The sequence below is a fragment of the Phyllopteryx taeniolatus genome, chromosome 12 (genome assembly GCF_024500385.1).
Source record: "Phyllopteryx taeniolatus isolate TA_2022b chromosome 12, UOR_Ptae_1.2, whole genome shotgun sequence".
NCBI lineage: Eukaryota > Metazoa > Chordata > Actinopteri > Syngnathiformes > Syngnathidae > Phyllopteryx > Phyllopteryx taeniolatus.
Genome location: NC_084513.1, coordinates 164,008 through 179,710, shown reverse-complemented (window position 1 = coordinate 179,710; position 15,703 = coordinate 164,008). Strand labels below are relative to the sequence as shown.

General features: G+C 41.3%; 1 protein-coding gene and 2 non-coding genes across 3 annotated transcripts; all 3 read right to left on the bottom strand.

The window, feature by feature from the left end:
- Nucleotides 1-2,025: 2,025 nt before the first annotated feature.
- On the bottom strand, nt 2,026-11,451 carry nifk (nucleolar protein interacting with the FHA domain of MKI67). The gene is made up of 6 exons (XM_061792931.1): nt 11,195-11,451; nt 10,643-10,771; nt 7,656-7,764; nt 4,616-4,827; nt 2,770-2,826; nt 2,026-2,511 (listed from the first exon to the last, which is right to left on the bottom strand). Exons 1-6 carry the CDS (start codon nt 11,309-11,311, stop codon nt 2,347-2,349), a joined length of 789 nt encoding a protein of 262 aa, XP_061648915.1. The 5' UTR covers nt 11,312-11,451; the 3' UTR covers nt 2,026-2,346.
- On the bottom strand, nt 2,604-2,732 carry LOC133487296 (small nucleolar RNA ACA64). Its single transcript, XR_009791283.1, has one exon. It is a non-coding gene; the product is annotated as a small nucleolar RNA ACA64 (small nucleolar RNA).
- On the bottom strand, nt 7,848-7,981 carry LOC133487297 (small nucleolar RNA ACA64). Its single transcript, XR_009791284.1, has one exon. It is a non-coding gene; the product is annotated as a small nucleolar RNA ACA64 (small nucleolar RNA).
- Nucleotides 11,452-15,703: the final 4,252 nt, after the last annotated feature.

Below are 15,703 nucleotides of genomic sequence, written 5' to 3'. Positions count from 1 at the left end.
CAACAATTAGTGTCCTCAGTTCCCAAACGTTTATTGAATGTTGATGTAACACATTGGTATACATGAACCTGTCCCAGCTTTTTTGGAACGTGTTGCAGCCATAAAATTATAAGTTGATGATTATTTGCTAAAAACAATATTTAATGTTCCAACTCAGTTGGAACATTAAATAGCTCGTCTTTGTAGTGTATTCAATTAAATATAGGTTGAACATGATTTGCAAATCATTGTATTGTTTTTGTTTAACACAAGGTCCCAACTTCATTGGAGTTGGGGTTGTATATGTACAGTATATATATATTAATAATATATAATATTGGTTGAAATTTTTGCAATTTATTAAAATGTTTTTTTTTGCAATTTATTAAAAAAAGAAAAACTGAAATATCACACAGCCATAAGTATTTTAGACCCTTTGCTCAGTATTTAGTAGAAGCACCCTTTTGAGCTAATACAGCCATGAGTCTTTTTGGGAATGATGCAACAAGTTTTTCACACCTGGATTTGGGGATCATCTGCCATTCAGACTTGCAGATCCTCTCCAGTCAGGTCGGATGGTGAACGTTGGTGGGCAGCCATTTTCAGGTCTTCCCAGAGATGCTCAATTGGGTTTAAGTCAGGCTGGGCCATTCAAGAACAGACACGGGGTTGTTCTGAAGCCACTCCTTCGGTACTTTCGCTGTGTGCTAAGGGTCATTGTCTTTTTTGAAGGTGAACCTTCGGCCCAGTCCGAGGTTCTGAGCACTCTGGAGAAGGTTTTCGTCCAGGATATCCCTGTACTTGGCCGCATTCATCTTTTGACAATATATATATATATATATATAATAGTGTATTTTTCCAAATTACCTTAAAGCGCCCCTTGTGATGCCAGCTATTAGTTTGTCTAAAATTTTGAAAGTGTAACTTACGTAGTTACTCTTTTGAAAACAAAGAACACTGACTTTTCAACAGAATCTTTATAATTTTTGACTTCAAGGAATATTCAGTTGGCGGCACGGTGGACGACTGGTTAGAGCGTCAGCCTCACAGTTCGGTGGACCCGGGTTCAATCCCCGGCCCCCCCTGTGTGGAGTTTGCATGTTCTCCCCGTGCCTGCATGGATTTTCTCCGGGCACTCCGGTTTCCTCCCACATCCCAAAAACATGCATTAATTGGTGACTCTAAATTGTCCGTAGGTGTGACTGTGAGTCCGAATGGTTGTTTGTTTGTATGTGCCCTGCGATTGGCTGGCAACCAGTTCAGGGTGTACCCCGCCTCCTGCCCGATGACAGCTGGGATAGGCTCCAGCACGCCCGCAACCTGAGTGAGGATAAGCGGCTCAGAAAATGGATGGAATATTCAGTTACCTGGGTTGTCGTGAAGTGAATAGTCTACATTTTGCACATTTGTCATTACTTATTACTTGTCATATTGTATCCCACATGCTGTACACAATGCAACAACCATTTTTATGCATTTGCATTTCATCTTGTTTTATGTTTGTGTAAAGAACAAACCTGTGGTTAATTCCAAAATAATGACCTAAGGTTTTAATCCAAGGGCCATTTTTTGAAATCTCACAAGCATTTATTTCAGTCCTTGGGATAATTTTATCTTCCAAAAACCTGCCATTTGAATTGGGGTGTGTTGACTTTTAATGTCCGCTGATGGGACACCTACTTTGTTCATAGTTATTATTGACCCTAGTAAGGAGAAGTGGCTCAGAAAATGGATGGATGATTATATCAACAGAATAAATTTAATACAATTAAGAAAAAACTATGTATTTAAGATTTTAGCAATGGGTGCCCTTTTTTGGCTTTACCACTTGCCCCAAAAATGTCCATGCACGTGCCTCCCTGTAGGGACTGAAAAAACACAGGTCGTCTTAGCAGAAACATTGGCACTTATTTGTCATGACACGCAAGATAGCAGAAATCCACGGGGGCTTGGCTATCTTTATCTTAAGTACACATCTACCAAAATGACATCAAATAAGTTTCAGTAGTCAAGTCTTGTGTAACATGATTAAACAGAACATTAACATAGATTTGAAACACGTTTTATCAAGTTCAAATGTATCCAATATTTACTGAAAGTATTCCATCATAAAAGCAGTTATAATTACACTTTCAGTGAAATGCACTATGATAGTAACATTACACAGACACATCGAACTCAGTTTTTTATCAACATAATTGATGACAGTTATGAAAGGGTCTTTTTTATAAGAGTGAGGCAATTTTCGTATCAATGAAACTCACAACTGAACACCATCCACCGTAAAAGTCATTATGCTCTGAAAACCAGAGAAAGAGGTCCACAAGAAAACAAGACCAAGTCTGGCTACGCATCCCCATCAGCTTTTCAGGGTTCCTCACGCTCAGAATCGCCATCCTCCTCCTCCTCCTCCTCTGAGGAGCACTCATCATCTTTCTCTACAGACGGCATCTTGATGACAATCTCTTCATCATCACTGACCATGGACTTCCTCCTTTCCAGGAAAGAAGGGGTGCACATTGGTGTAGTGCCCTAAAGGGTGACGAGATGGACTTAGGTCATTGTGTACCAGGTAAAAACTGATTGGTTTAAAGTCAGCTTTGGAGTAGTTTGACAAGGCAGTTATATGTTGGTGCATGGGTTTTATCACATTGTCAGCATGAGAAACATGATAAGTTTAATGCACCACAGTACTTTAGGCACAGATATCTGACCCCAGACCACATACACAACTGGGGTCATTTTCAGTATGTGCCACACCGACTGCAAGTACATTGTTGTGCTTCTTACATCACTATATGCAGATTCATTCAAAGACTCAGACTTCTTCTGGGTTACATGGGTAGCCTACGAAACAAAAACACAGGGTCAAAATACCACCATAGCTTTATGATACTGAAGTTGTTTTATACCAACCTCAAAAGTCGAATGGTCATAGATTGTACAATTAGTAATTTTACCAACATTTTTTGAAAATAATTACTTTTAAGTAGACTTTACACGATCAGGATTTTTGGGGCGGATCAGCGAGTTTAAAAAAATCGATAACCGATCCGATCACAAGATGGAGAAATGTGTCTATTTAAAGACCTGTTCCTTGACTGTATATACGCGTGTACTTAATTGCTCAACAAATTATATTTACAATAAATAATGTATCTTTTGTCCTCTATTTATACCAGTGAGGTATAGTGACAGACAGAACAAATGAATTGTCTTCTATTAGAGGCCTCTATTTATACCAGAGAGGCATAGTGACAGACAGAACAAATGAATGGTCTTCTATTCGACGGCAGGAAGGAAATACACTAATGTATCCACTTTTGTGACATTTTTGTTTGTTGGTGTACCATGAGATTTTTCAATTGCAAAATATGTTCCATAAAGGTTGGAAATCACTGCTCTAGTCAGATCGTGAATTCTAATCACTCAGGTCAAACCAACATTACATGACAGAAATAATGGGCGCTAACTTACTGTAATTAAATTACTTTATTTTTAATTAAATTAATTCACCCACACCGAAACCTTAGAGCATGATTCGACAGAATGGCAGCATGTTTAGGTCCAACTGTTCGTGCTACCGCCTGCTTGCTAGGCTACATAACATTTTATTGCCTGCTTGTGAGCCATATCGTATTCAAAGTACATGATACCTCAAGCAAGCCTTAAACGAACGTCCTCCCCTGAGCACCAGCGACCACCAAAACACATTTCCCCCCATTTTTTCTTTATAATACAGTCGGCTTGCTACACTCTTGTTGTTGTCGCCACGGTAACGAGTGTATCCGGTCGCATTTGAGTTGACAATATAAAGCCCAATGATCGTTAAAAACGGGATGCGGTGGTATCTGAATACAAGATTTTATTGCAGTAGTCTGACATAGTGCAATTGTGAAAGAGCAAATGTGTCTTGTAGTCTGATCCGAGCATTACGTGTTGTCTGTCCCACACCGCCGACGTTTTTTTTTTAAAATAATTTTATTGGCCGTCAGATAGTTCCAATTCTACGTCAAGGCTAAAAATAAACTAGGTTTTGGATTCATATATCCTGTGCATGCGGCGGCGCGGAGTAAATGTCTATTGCGGAGCCGATCAATGTCATTGATCGGATCGGCGAATGACAAAGCCGATCAGCCAATCAGCATAAAATGCTAAATATCGACCGATAAGCACGATAAAATCGGTGTAAAGTCTACTTTTAAATCCTCCAAATACATTGGTGGCTTTGGTCTAATTATGTAAAGTGAAGTATTACTTCAAGTGAATTTAATTTACATATTTGCCAACATGAGTTCAGTATCAAGTTTCACCAACAATTATGCATGGTGTCCTTTCACACACACACATTTAGATTACTGGACATAAACAGTGATGTCACAGTGATGCACAATCACATTCAATAAAAAGTTTTCAAATAAGAGGTTTATCAACATGCCTAAAATAAATATTTTACCTTAGAGTTTCCGCTGTACAGTATAAAGCCATGACTGGCATAAAAACACATTTAGCATTACTGTCATTCTAACACCCACACAGTGAAGCAGTGAAACACAGTGGATCGAAAAAGGATCATTATTATTATCTTCCTTTCATAAATTATAAACACTACAGTATGGAAATTGGAATCACTTACAAATCCTGGGAAGTCATAGTCAATGCCTTGTGCTGCAAGCCTCTTGCGGAGATTACGCTCCTTGCGCAGGAGCTTGTCAGTCATCTTAGAGACTTGCTCACTTGTGCGTTCCTGGTTGTACCGGAACACAGCTGGCTTGGAAGGTTTTTTAAAGGTCCTACTGGAGCCAGCAAACAACTTCTCATGCAATTTCTCTGGTGGAATTACATGGCCTAAAAATTGGAGATGTGCAATAGGTTAAGAATCATGTTTTGTGCATGCTACCAATAAGCATTCAACAGCAAAACCTCAATAAATTAAAGGTAAACATCAAAACAGATTTTGTACGCACTTCAAATGAATGAATGCCGATTTAGATCAGATGATCCTGTTGGTACAAATGGAATGTACACAAATCTGGCTAAGTGGAAACCCAGTTTAGCATTTATTCGATATCCTTGATATCTAGCTGAAAGGTCCCTTGCCATCAAAATCCCTATTCTCCTACTGTTTTATGTATAACATAGATCAAAAGGAGTCTACAAAATGGTTAAAGTTTGAAATCTATACGGTTTGTCGATTGAATGCAAAAGGCAATTAACGACATACGGCTTGCAAATCAGATTTCCATGTGTTTTGTTAGATAGTTACTAATTATTCAAGTACCTGCCCGATGACGTCACTTCAACCGAAGTGCATTATCCAAATGACTGTTACAACAACAGTTGGCCTGCTGAAACTATTGGATCACGTAAATGTGAAGATGGCGTCTCGGGACAGTTTGTTTGCATCATTATTTTGAGCTACATCACTGATATACTATAAAAACAGATTTTATTATTTTATTTGGTTTTAATGCACTAGACGTATAACCATATAAAAAGCTATCATGTTAGGATACCTTTGTTCAAATAATAATAAAAAAAAAAATGAAGACTATTGTGAAGGTGTCCACATGACGGCATTGTGAACGACTGGCTAGCACATCTGCCTCACAGTTCTGTGGACCCGGGTTCAAATCTGGCCTCACCTGTGTGGAGTTTGCATGTTCTCCCCGTGCCTGCATGGGTTTTCTCCGGGTACTCCTTCCACATCCCAAAAACATGCGGGATAGGTTAATTGAAGACTCTAAATAGCCCGTAGGTGTGAATGCGAGTGCGAATGGTGGTTTGTTTCTATGTGCCCTGCAATTGGCTGGCGACCAGTTCCGGGTGTACCCCACCTCTTGCCCAAAGTCAGCTGAGCTAGACGCTAACGCACTTGTGACCCTAGTGAGGAAAAGCGGTTCGGGAAATGGATGAATGTGTGCTCTTTCTTTCCTAATACATTGCCATGGTAACAGGTTTGGACTCGGTATCGCCAGATACTAAGAGTCAAGTGACTGACTCGGATAGAAAAATTTGTGTTCGGGACATCCCTACTTACGAGTAAACCACTATGCTGCACGAGTAAGAGTACTCGGGCCAGCTAGTAGGCAGGTGTCAATAGTAGCCTCCTTGATATCCATCTTAAGGTCAATATTAAAGATAGATACAGTTGCTAGATGGCCACTATATTCATCCACAAGCGAAATTCAGTAATGAGGACTAATGTCCTCACTAGTCGGACAACTTTGTCATACTAGTAGAACAACTACATGTTACTAGTGAGGCTAAACTGTGCACTAGTTGACATCTGCAAGCTACTACTACTACTAGTGAAGTGCCAGATTTTAACTAGTAGTACTGCTAGTACACAGTTGTCAACTAATTCACAGTTCTGACTCACTAGTAACATGTTGTTGTCCTACTAGGATGCCAAAGTTGTCCTACAAGAGAGTGTACCAGTACATTGACCTTAAGCTGCGTTCTACTAGTGCGATTTGTAATTTGTCTAACTAGTGAGGTCAAAACACATACTAGTACACTGACATTAAGCTTTCAGCCCATTTTACATGTAATGCTAACATTATTAAGTCCCAAAATAGGCATTGACAGTGTATACACGATGACATTATGAATTAGCGCATTGTTGAATTCTAATGTAATAGAAGCTGGATTCACACGCCCGATTCTGTTAGTAAACATAAATCCCTTATTTACTACTCAAATACTACAATTTCTCATGTATAATGCGCACCCCGAAAGTTGATCTCAAAATTCTGCAAAACCCTTCTACCGATGTAGAATGCATTTTTACAATTCGTGATTTTTGTTTTACCCATGTGATCAAAACGAAGTATTATCTGTATTTTGTTAGTTTTTTTCAAATTATTCTGAAGTTAAGCACTTTATTTGAACACGTAATACTTTTTTTTAATTTACATGCTCTGATTTTAAAATTCACAGCCCTTTTATTATTTAGTAAATTAGAAAACACACAGTTGTGCTCATATGTTTGATTATCCAGGCAAAGTTTGTAAGATGGGAACAATTTTTTAAAGAAAACATGAAGGATCAGACGAAACATTTAATTTTATTTTAATGGGATTCAAATTAAACGGTCAAGCATGTCCGAAAAGCATTATCATTAAACAAAACAAAGAAATTAATGGTTGTTGTTCAGTCATTATATTTATAAGAAATAAAAAAATGTCAAATTCTGTTAGCGTATGTAAACTGCACAAATAATGCAGTCATACGTACCCGTCATATTAGAATGCAAGTGTAGACGACACCTTTGTTATAACCACTAGGTGGCGGTGGCATATTAGAATGAAAGTGTACCACTTTTTCATAACCACACGATGGTGGCATACATTTATAAAATGTGAAAGTTTTTTCCCCATTTGCCTTTATACCCATGTATAATGCGCACTATTGACTTTTGACAATTTTGGGAGGGGGGGATGCGCATCATACACGAGAAATTACGGTAATAGCCATGATGTTTCTAAATGCAGGTGACGCTGGCTGCTTAGCGACAAAATGAATCTTGTAATTCGCATCTGGCAGCGTCAGTAGTATCCCACTCATGATTAGTTACTTTCTCAGTTCTTCCACCCTCCATCCCTAACCGACTGGTATGTGCCAAGTAACAGGCTAATTGGTGAAATTTGCACATGTATGCACACAATACTCACATTTAATGAGCCTTTCTCCCATCAGGTAATTGTTCATGGTCTCTGCTACAATCTTGGCTACTTCATCACACTCAAACTCCACAAACGCATAGCCTTTGCTTCCTCCCGTCTGAAAACAATTGTGTATTAAAAAGATAAACTTACAAAAATGACAAATTACAAATCAATCACATGAAGTCACAACTTATTTCATATTGTTGGTGCATGGGTATTACCACAGTACAAATTCTTGTGCAAGCAAGTGATAAGCTTAATGCACAACAATAATTTGGGCTTGGGTATCTGACCTTAGATCACTGTTAGATCTGAGATAATTTTCAGACTGAGCCAATATACTGCATATACTAATAACTAGGGCTGGGAGATTATGGAAAAAATAATAATCACAATTATTTTTTTATTGATATTGAAGTCACGATTAACTCATTCACTGCCACTGACGGCTGTTGAATTCAAATATCCATGTTAACATGGAGGACTGGCAGTAAACATTATTATTCATTGATTTCAAAACGTATTATTTATTCAACTACCAAAACTCAACTTTAAATATAACAAATGAACAACCAGGAACTAAATTAGTAACTAACAAAATAACAGGGGCGGCGCGGTGAAAGACTGGTTAGCACATCTGCATCACAGTTCTGAGAATCCGGGTTCAAATTCGGCCTCGCCTGTGTGGAGTTTGCATGTTCTCCCCGTGCCGGCGCGGGTTTTCTCCGGGTACTCCGGTTTCCTTCCAGATCCCAAAAACATGCATGGTAGGTTGATGAATACTCTAAATTGTTCATAGGTGGGAATGTGACTGAATGGTTGTTTATTTTTATGTGCCCTGCAATTGGCTGGCGTTCAGGGTGTACCCCCCTCTTGCCCAGAGTCAGCTGAGATAGGCTCCAGCACGCCAGCGACCCTCATGAGGATAAGCGGTACAGAAAATGATGGATGGATAAAATAATACTACATCAAAACAATTTAAATTAAAAAAAATAAAAAGGAATGCACAATTAATTGAATGTTAATTGTGATCGCGATTTTGGCTGCCAGGATTAAGTAAGCCTGATCATTGGCGATTTTTCACATTTAAAATGTGGGCACTGCTGCATATGGAAAGTGCTTCATTTGCAGCAGTGGCCGCACAACCTCGTCAGCCAGCTACCAGAGCTTAAGGCTTCATTAAGCTCCGGAACTGCACTTGCCAACTTCAAAATTAAAGCCTGAAATGGCATTGATGTCCAATGTAATAATATATGAAGCTTTTATTTTGAAGTTGGCCCTCTCAGCACGTTGGGGGAGAGGTGGCATGTCATAGCAAGACACTTAATCATCCAAGCGACACGCTTAACTTAAACTTTTTGGCTGGCCTGACCGCAATGAAAAAACGCTTGGGGTAAATCGAGAGGGAAATCACAGTTGTCGAGTTTGTGACCGTGCACGACTGACCAATGGTCAAGCAGAACAACGGCGATGTACAGTTCTTGACAATTCACGATATTGACGACAGGGATTTTCAAATGAAAAATCGGTGCTTGCAGCAAAACATTATTGCCTTCTCTGCATTAACTGTATTTGCTTCCATTAAAATGCAAATCGTGATTGCAGTTTGTAATAATAATTTATTCAGTTAGCCGTTGCGAAAGTAGAATTGCTTGGGTACATTTGTTTTAATTTTTATCACTTATTCTTTTTTAAAGATTCATTGTGAACTGAAACCTGTTACATATTGCTCGTTAAAAAGGAGTGCAATAAAAATAAAGATTTTTTCCCCCCTAACATGAGGAATAATGATTAATAATCGGTATTACAATATTTAGAAAAATCTTGATTATTATTTTGGCCATAATCATGCAGCCCTAAATAAAAAATAAATACAGTCATGGCTAAAAACATGGGCACCCCTGGGGTGCCATTGTTTTAACTACCACTGTATCTGCTGTTGCTGCCGTGCACGATAAAACTACCTCCTTTTTTACACATTAAGAATACATGCCTGTGAGTACTGTCCTGTCTGTCTGGATGTCTTTCCGTGGAATTTGTGTGAATAGTCACTCTTTGATGGTAAAGCCCTCCCAAATGCTAATTTTAGCTAGCCTGTCAATAGGGATTTTGATTGTTTTCAAATGAGTGTTAGCATCGCATAAACTGGTGATGTTTCCAAGACGACGTATCTTGCATTTAAATAGACCGTGTGTGTAATTCTTGTTTTGTGTTTAGTTTTCAAGTAAACTTCAACCGGGGTGTCATTAAACAGCATGTTCAGGGAGGGCAGAATAACACAGTAAGTCACAGGCTTGCTGCAAGCAACACGAGTGCGCGTGTTCAAGGGGTTCTACAACGCAGAAACTTGCATACATGACAGGCGCCGCGGCACAATCGTATCCTTTGATTATGTTTTTATGATCTTGAGAAGCCAAAATAAATGATATTTCGATTAAACGCCCACCCCGATTGAGAAGTATGTACTTCAATACCAATTTGCTCTGACCTACCCCAAATGTTTTATTTAGACTTTCTCTTAAATCCACTAGACCAGGGGTGTCAAACTCATTTTGGTCACGGACCACATTGTAGTCATGGCTTTCCTCGAAGGGTCGTTATAACTGTGAACCCATATAAATGAATTATCGCCTCATATAATTACATATACACAATAACTATTTTAAAAATAAGAAGCCAATAAAAAATGTTTGTTCAACTATTATTAAATTTCTCTTAAAAGGGGGATTCGGAAAAAAAATATTTGCAATACCTCAACATGATAAGGCAATTTGCAATTTTGGTATTTTCAAAAGAAACATGAAGTCGATGCCCATGATTTGCTTTTGCGGGCCACATAAAATTATGTGGCGGTCCGGATCAGGTCCCCAGGCCACCAGTGTGACACCTCTGAGCTACACTGATTGCAAGAGGAAAGTATTCCTTACCAACAAGTCGTACATCATCTCACATTTCTAAAAGGATTCCGTTAAACTGAAATGTTTATAAATTACCTTTTTACTCCTGGATAGACGTAGTCGTAAGACTGTCCCAAACTGTTCGAAGTAGGCTTTGAGGTGCGGCTCAAAGAGCCCAAGAGGCAAATGGCCAACATAAATCACCCCTGGTGTCAAACGGTTCCCCTGTGAAACACAACACAAGTGTTTAGGGTCAGACGCTGCATTTATAGTACTATATAGTCTTACAATTTCATTCTAATTTAAATCCAAACCTGGACATTTCAACGTACACAAATGAAAATATTCATTTGACTTGACAAATTAAGACAAGACTTCATTCATTCAATCTGTAAAAGTGTAACTCCATAAAACACCTACTGACTGATACCGTTTAAACACACACCAATATATATATATATATATATATATATATACACATACATAACTAACTCCATACACGTCAACGGGGCTGGTTTGTAATTGCTTCATGTTTGCCGCAGCTGCTACTTTGATTATTCAGGCCTCCGCAGTCCACATTATAGCATTTTAAATATCGCTTGCTGATATCACAAACGTCTTAGTGGCAGAATACGATCTTTAACCCACCTTGTTGGACTTCTTCACCTGCTGTACCTTCTTTTTGAACTCGCACTCTTGCTCGGGATTCAAAGACAATAGCGATTTTGTCGGTTTAGGACTCGCTTCTCCTTTACTTTCAGTCATGTCGATGAGTTATTACTGACTTGCGTGAACTCTTGGAATTAAAAAAGAAAAAGAAAATCAACCACATCGAGCCACACCACGTTGATCCCCTAATCCGGTTTACCATGTGGTGAAAAAAACGCTAACGAGTCAAGAGTCAAAGGTTGGCTGGGACGTTTAGCCTAAAGAACGTGCAGCGCCCTCCATCGGTATGGAGTGAGACCACATTTTCTTTGTGCTTGTATTTTTTTTTTTTCTAGGGGGAGACTCCAAATATTAAAAGTAGACACAGAAGAAAGTGACAAACATTAGGGGAAGACTCCAGCTACAATAATGCACCAGCTAAAATAATTATGATCAGAGAGCAATAATGCTTTTTTTCTACATGGCTACTTTACATGGTATCCAAAACATAATAATCCTAATTTGTCAAGAGTCTGAGCATCGCTATAAAACAGATTCTTCAGTCTGTTGGAACATATTAGATTTTTGCAAATTTAGGGTGGGGCGTGGGGGGGCTTCTCACCATGTCTTCCCAGGCTTGTTATGTCTTTGTCCCCCCCTATTCTCATCAGGGGCATCACTTATCAATGCAAACTGGGGCCAGAAAGATTCATGCACAACTTCCTGCATAAAGTATGTGACCTATCGGAAAAAAACAAAAAAACTTCCACATGTAGGGAAACTAACTCTCATGCGTACACACATTTTGGAGACAAGGAAATTTAGCAAGCGGCACGGTGGCCGACTGGTTAGAGCGTGACCCTCACAGTCTTGAGGACCGGGGTTCAATCCGCTTGTGTGGAGTTTGCATGTTCTCCCCGTGCCTGCGTGGGTTTTCTCCGGGCACTCCGGTTTCCTCCCACATCAAAAAACATGCATGAATTGGAGACTCTAAATTGCCCATAGGTGTGAATGTGAGTGCGAATGGTTGTTTGTTTGTATGTGCCCTGCGATTGGCTGGCAACCAGTTCAGGGTGTACCCCGCCTACTGCCCGATGATAGCTGGGATAGGCTCCAGCATGCCCGCGACCCTAGTGAGGAGAAGCGGCTCAGAAGATGGATGGATGGATGGAAATTTACGCAGTTGGTAAGGGGGTGAATTGGAGATTGCCAGATTGTATAAACATGCTTCCCACACATCCAGTTTCACTTGATATCATATGTTAATCATAGATTATATATACAGATTTTGTGCATCCATTCATTCATTCAGTCAGTCAGTCATTCATTCTCTTCCACTTATCCAGAGTCGGGAAGCTTGAGCAGGGAAGCCCAGACTTCCCTTTCCCCAGCCACTTCGTCTAGTCTCTCCAGCATATTCTGAGTCGTCCTTGGGGGCCTCCTCCAGGTGGGACCTCAACAGGGAAGCATTCACGAGGCATCCTAATCAGAATCAGAATCAAAATCAGAAACATCTTTATTTGCCAAGTATGTCCAAAAAACACACAAGGAATTTGTCTCCGGTAGTTGGAGCCACTCTAGTACGACAACAGACAGTCAATTTACAGAACACTTTGGAGACAGAAAGACATTGAAAAAAAAAAAAAAAAAAAACTGTCACTGAGCAGTAAAGGGTTGCTGGTTATCTGGTAATGCCGGTACATTTTTTTTTTGACAATTGTGCGAAAAGATGCAGAGTCCTCTAGCACTTAGCAGTTCGAATGACTAATATTGCAATAGTCCGGTGCAATGACCATTGTGCAAAGGGCGCCGAGACTTCAAGGAGTGTATGCAGTTTAAAGTGACGAGTAGTGCGATAGTCTGGGACAATGTTGGTTGTGCAAATGTTGCAGATACTCCTCAATCAGTGTGCAAATGGAGCAGATGCTACTCTGGGTGGCCAGTATATGCAAATAGTGCAGCATGGCGAGACAACTACAGTGAGTGCACAAGTAATACATAATTGGCCCCACAGAAATGTGACAACAAACTCAAGTCAAAAAATTGCCAGCATGTTGTAATGAAATTGTAGGTTAGGTGTTTAAGAAGTTGATCGCAAGAGGGAAGAAACTGTTGGAATGTCTGCTAGTTCTAGTTTGCATTGATCGGTAGGGCCTACCTGAGGGAAGGAGCTGGAAGACCGGGGTGCGGAGGGTTCGAGAGGATTTTTCACGGTCTTTTCTTAGTTCTGGCAGTGTGCAAGACCTCAATGGTGGGTAGGGGGGTACCGACAATCCTTTCAGCAGTTTTGATTGTCCGTTGCAGTCGGAGTTTGTCCTTTTTTGTAGCAGTGTAGAACAGTCTCACCAACTCCGGTGGCAGGCCGTGCTTTCTCAGAAGCCGCAGGAAGTACATCCTCTGCTGAGCCTTTTTGAGGACGGAGTTGATGTTGGGCGCCCACTTCAGGTCCTGAGAGACTGTAATTCCCAGGAACTTGAAGGTTTCGACGGTTGACACAAGGCAGCTGGACAACGTGAGGGGCAGCTGTGGCGAAGGATGCCTCCTGAAGTCCACGATCATCTCTACAGTCTTGAGCGTGTTCAGCTCCAGGTTGTGTCGGCCGCACCACAGCTCCAGCCGCTCGGCTTCCTGTCGATATGCAGACTCGTCACCGTCCTTGATGAGGCCGATAAAAGTGGTGTCATCTGCAAACTTGAGGAGTTTGATAACCGGGTGCGCTGAGGTGCAGTCGTTCGTGTAGAGAGAGAAGAGCAGCGGAGCGAGGACACAACCTTGGGGCGCCCCAGTGCTGATGCTGCGTGTGGATGAGGTGGTCTCTCCCAGCCTCACCTGCTGTGTCCTGCCCGTCAGAAAGCTGTAAATCCACTGGCAGATGGCAGGTGAGACGCTGAGCTGGAGAAGCTTGGATGAAAGGAGTTCAGGGATGATGGTGTTGAACGCTGAGCTGAAGTCCATGAACAGGATCCTCGCGTAGGTCCCTGCACTGTCGAGGTCTTCTAGGATGAAGTGCAGTCCCATGTGGACTGCATCATCCGCAGACCTGTTCGCTTGGTAGGCAAACTGCAGGGGGTCCAGCAGGGGACCTGTGACACTCTTGAGGTGGTCCAGCACGAGACGTTCAAAGGACTTCATGACCACAGATGTCAAAGCGACAGGCCTGTAGTCATTTAGACCCGAGATTGCAGGTTTCTTGGGGACTGGAATGATGGTGAAGCGTTTGAAACAGGATGCTACTTCACACAGTTCCAGAGATCTATTGAAGAGCTGAGTGAAGACTGGTGCGAGCTGGTCCGCGCAGACTTTGAGGCAGGACGGGGACACATGGTCTGGGCCTGCCGCTTTGTTAATCTTTTGTTGTTTGAAGATGCATCTCACATCCTGTTCATGGATGGTTAACGCAGAAGTCAGAGGTGTGATTGTGGTCGGGGGTGCGGCCGGGTGGGTGTGGGGTGTGAAACTGTCCTTTTCAAATCTGCAGTAGAAGGTATTCAAGTCGTTGGCTAGTGTGCTATTGTTCTCAGCTTGGGGGGATCGTCACTTGTAATTAGTCAGCCATTGGAATGCATGCCAGACTGATTTAGAGTCGTTAACGCTAAACTGTTTTTCCAACTTTGCTGCATAGTTCCTCTTTGCAATGTTAATTTCTTTAGTCAGCTGGTTTCTAGCTCGATTATACAGGGCCCTGTCCCCGCTCTGATATGCATCCTTCTTAGCTTGGCGAAGCTGCTTAAGTTTAGCAGTGAACCACGGCTTGTTGTTGTTGAATGTGCAAAATGATTTTGTTGGTACACACACATCTTCACAGAAACTGACATAGGGTGTAACAGTGTCCGTATATTGATCCAGGCTGCCAGCTGAATTTTCAAAGACACTCCAGTCTGTGCAGTCTAAGCAGCTCTGAAGTTCCATCTTTGCTTCATTGGTCCACTTTTTCACTGTTTTCACTGTAAGGCTTCGCACATTTAAGTTCTTGCCTGTACGTCGGTATTAAGTGAATTAAGCAGTGATCAGATGAGCCCAGGTATAGCACGGTATGCGTTTTTTACCGTAGTGTAGCAGTGGTCTAAAATGTTATTTTCCCTGGTAGGACAGTCGATGTGCTGCTTGTATTTAGGGAGTTCGTGGTTGAGTTTAGCTTTGTTAAAGTCCCCGAGAATAATGAGGGGTGAGTCCGGGTGTTTTTTTTCAATTTCGTTGACTTGTTTGGCGAGCGTTAGCAATGCGATGTTCGTGTTAGCTTGAGGTGGAATGTAGACTCCAGCCAGGATGAATGATGCAAACTCACGCGGCGAGTAGAATGGCTTACAGTTCAAAAACAGCGACTCCAAATGCGGGCTGCAGTGTGTGCTGAGCTCCGTGACGTCCGTACACCATTTTTCGTTGTGCGAGCTGGGCGGTGGCCGAAGGCGGGGACCTTGGCGATCCGATCCCCGGCTACAGAAGCTGGCTCTAGCGACGTGGAATGTCACCTCTCTGGCAGGGAAGGAGCCCAAGCTGGTGTGTGAGGTC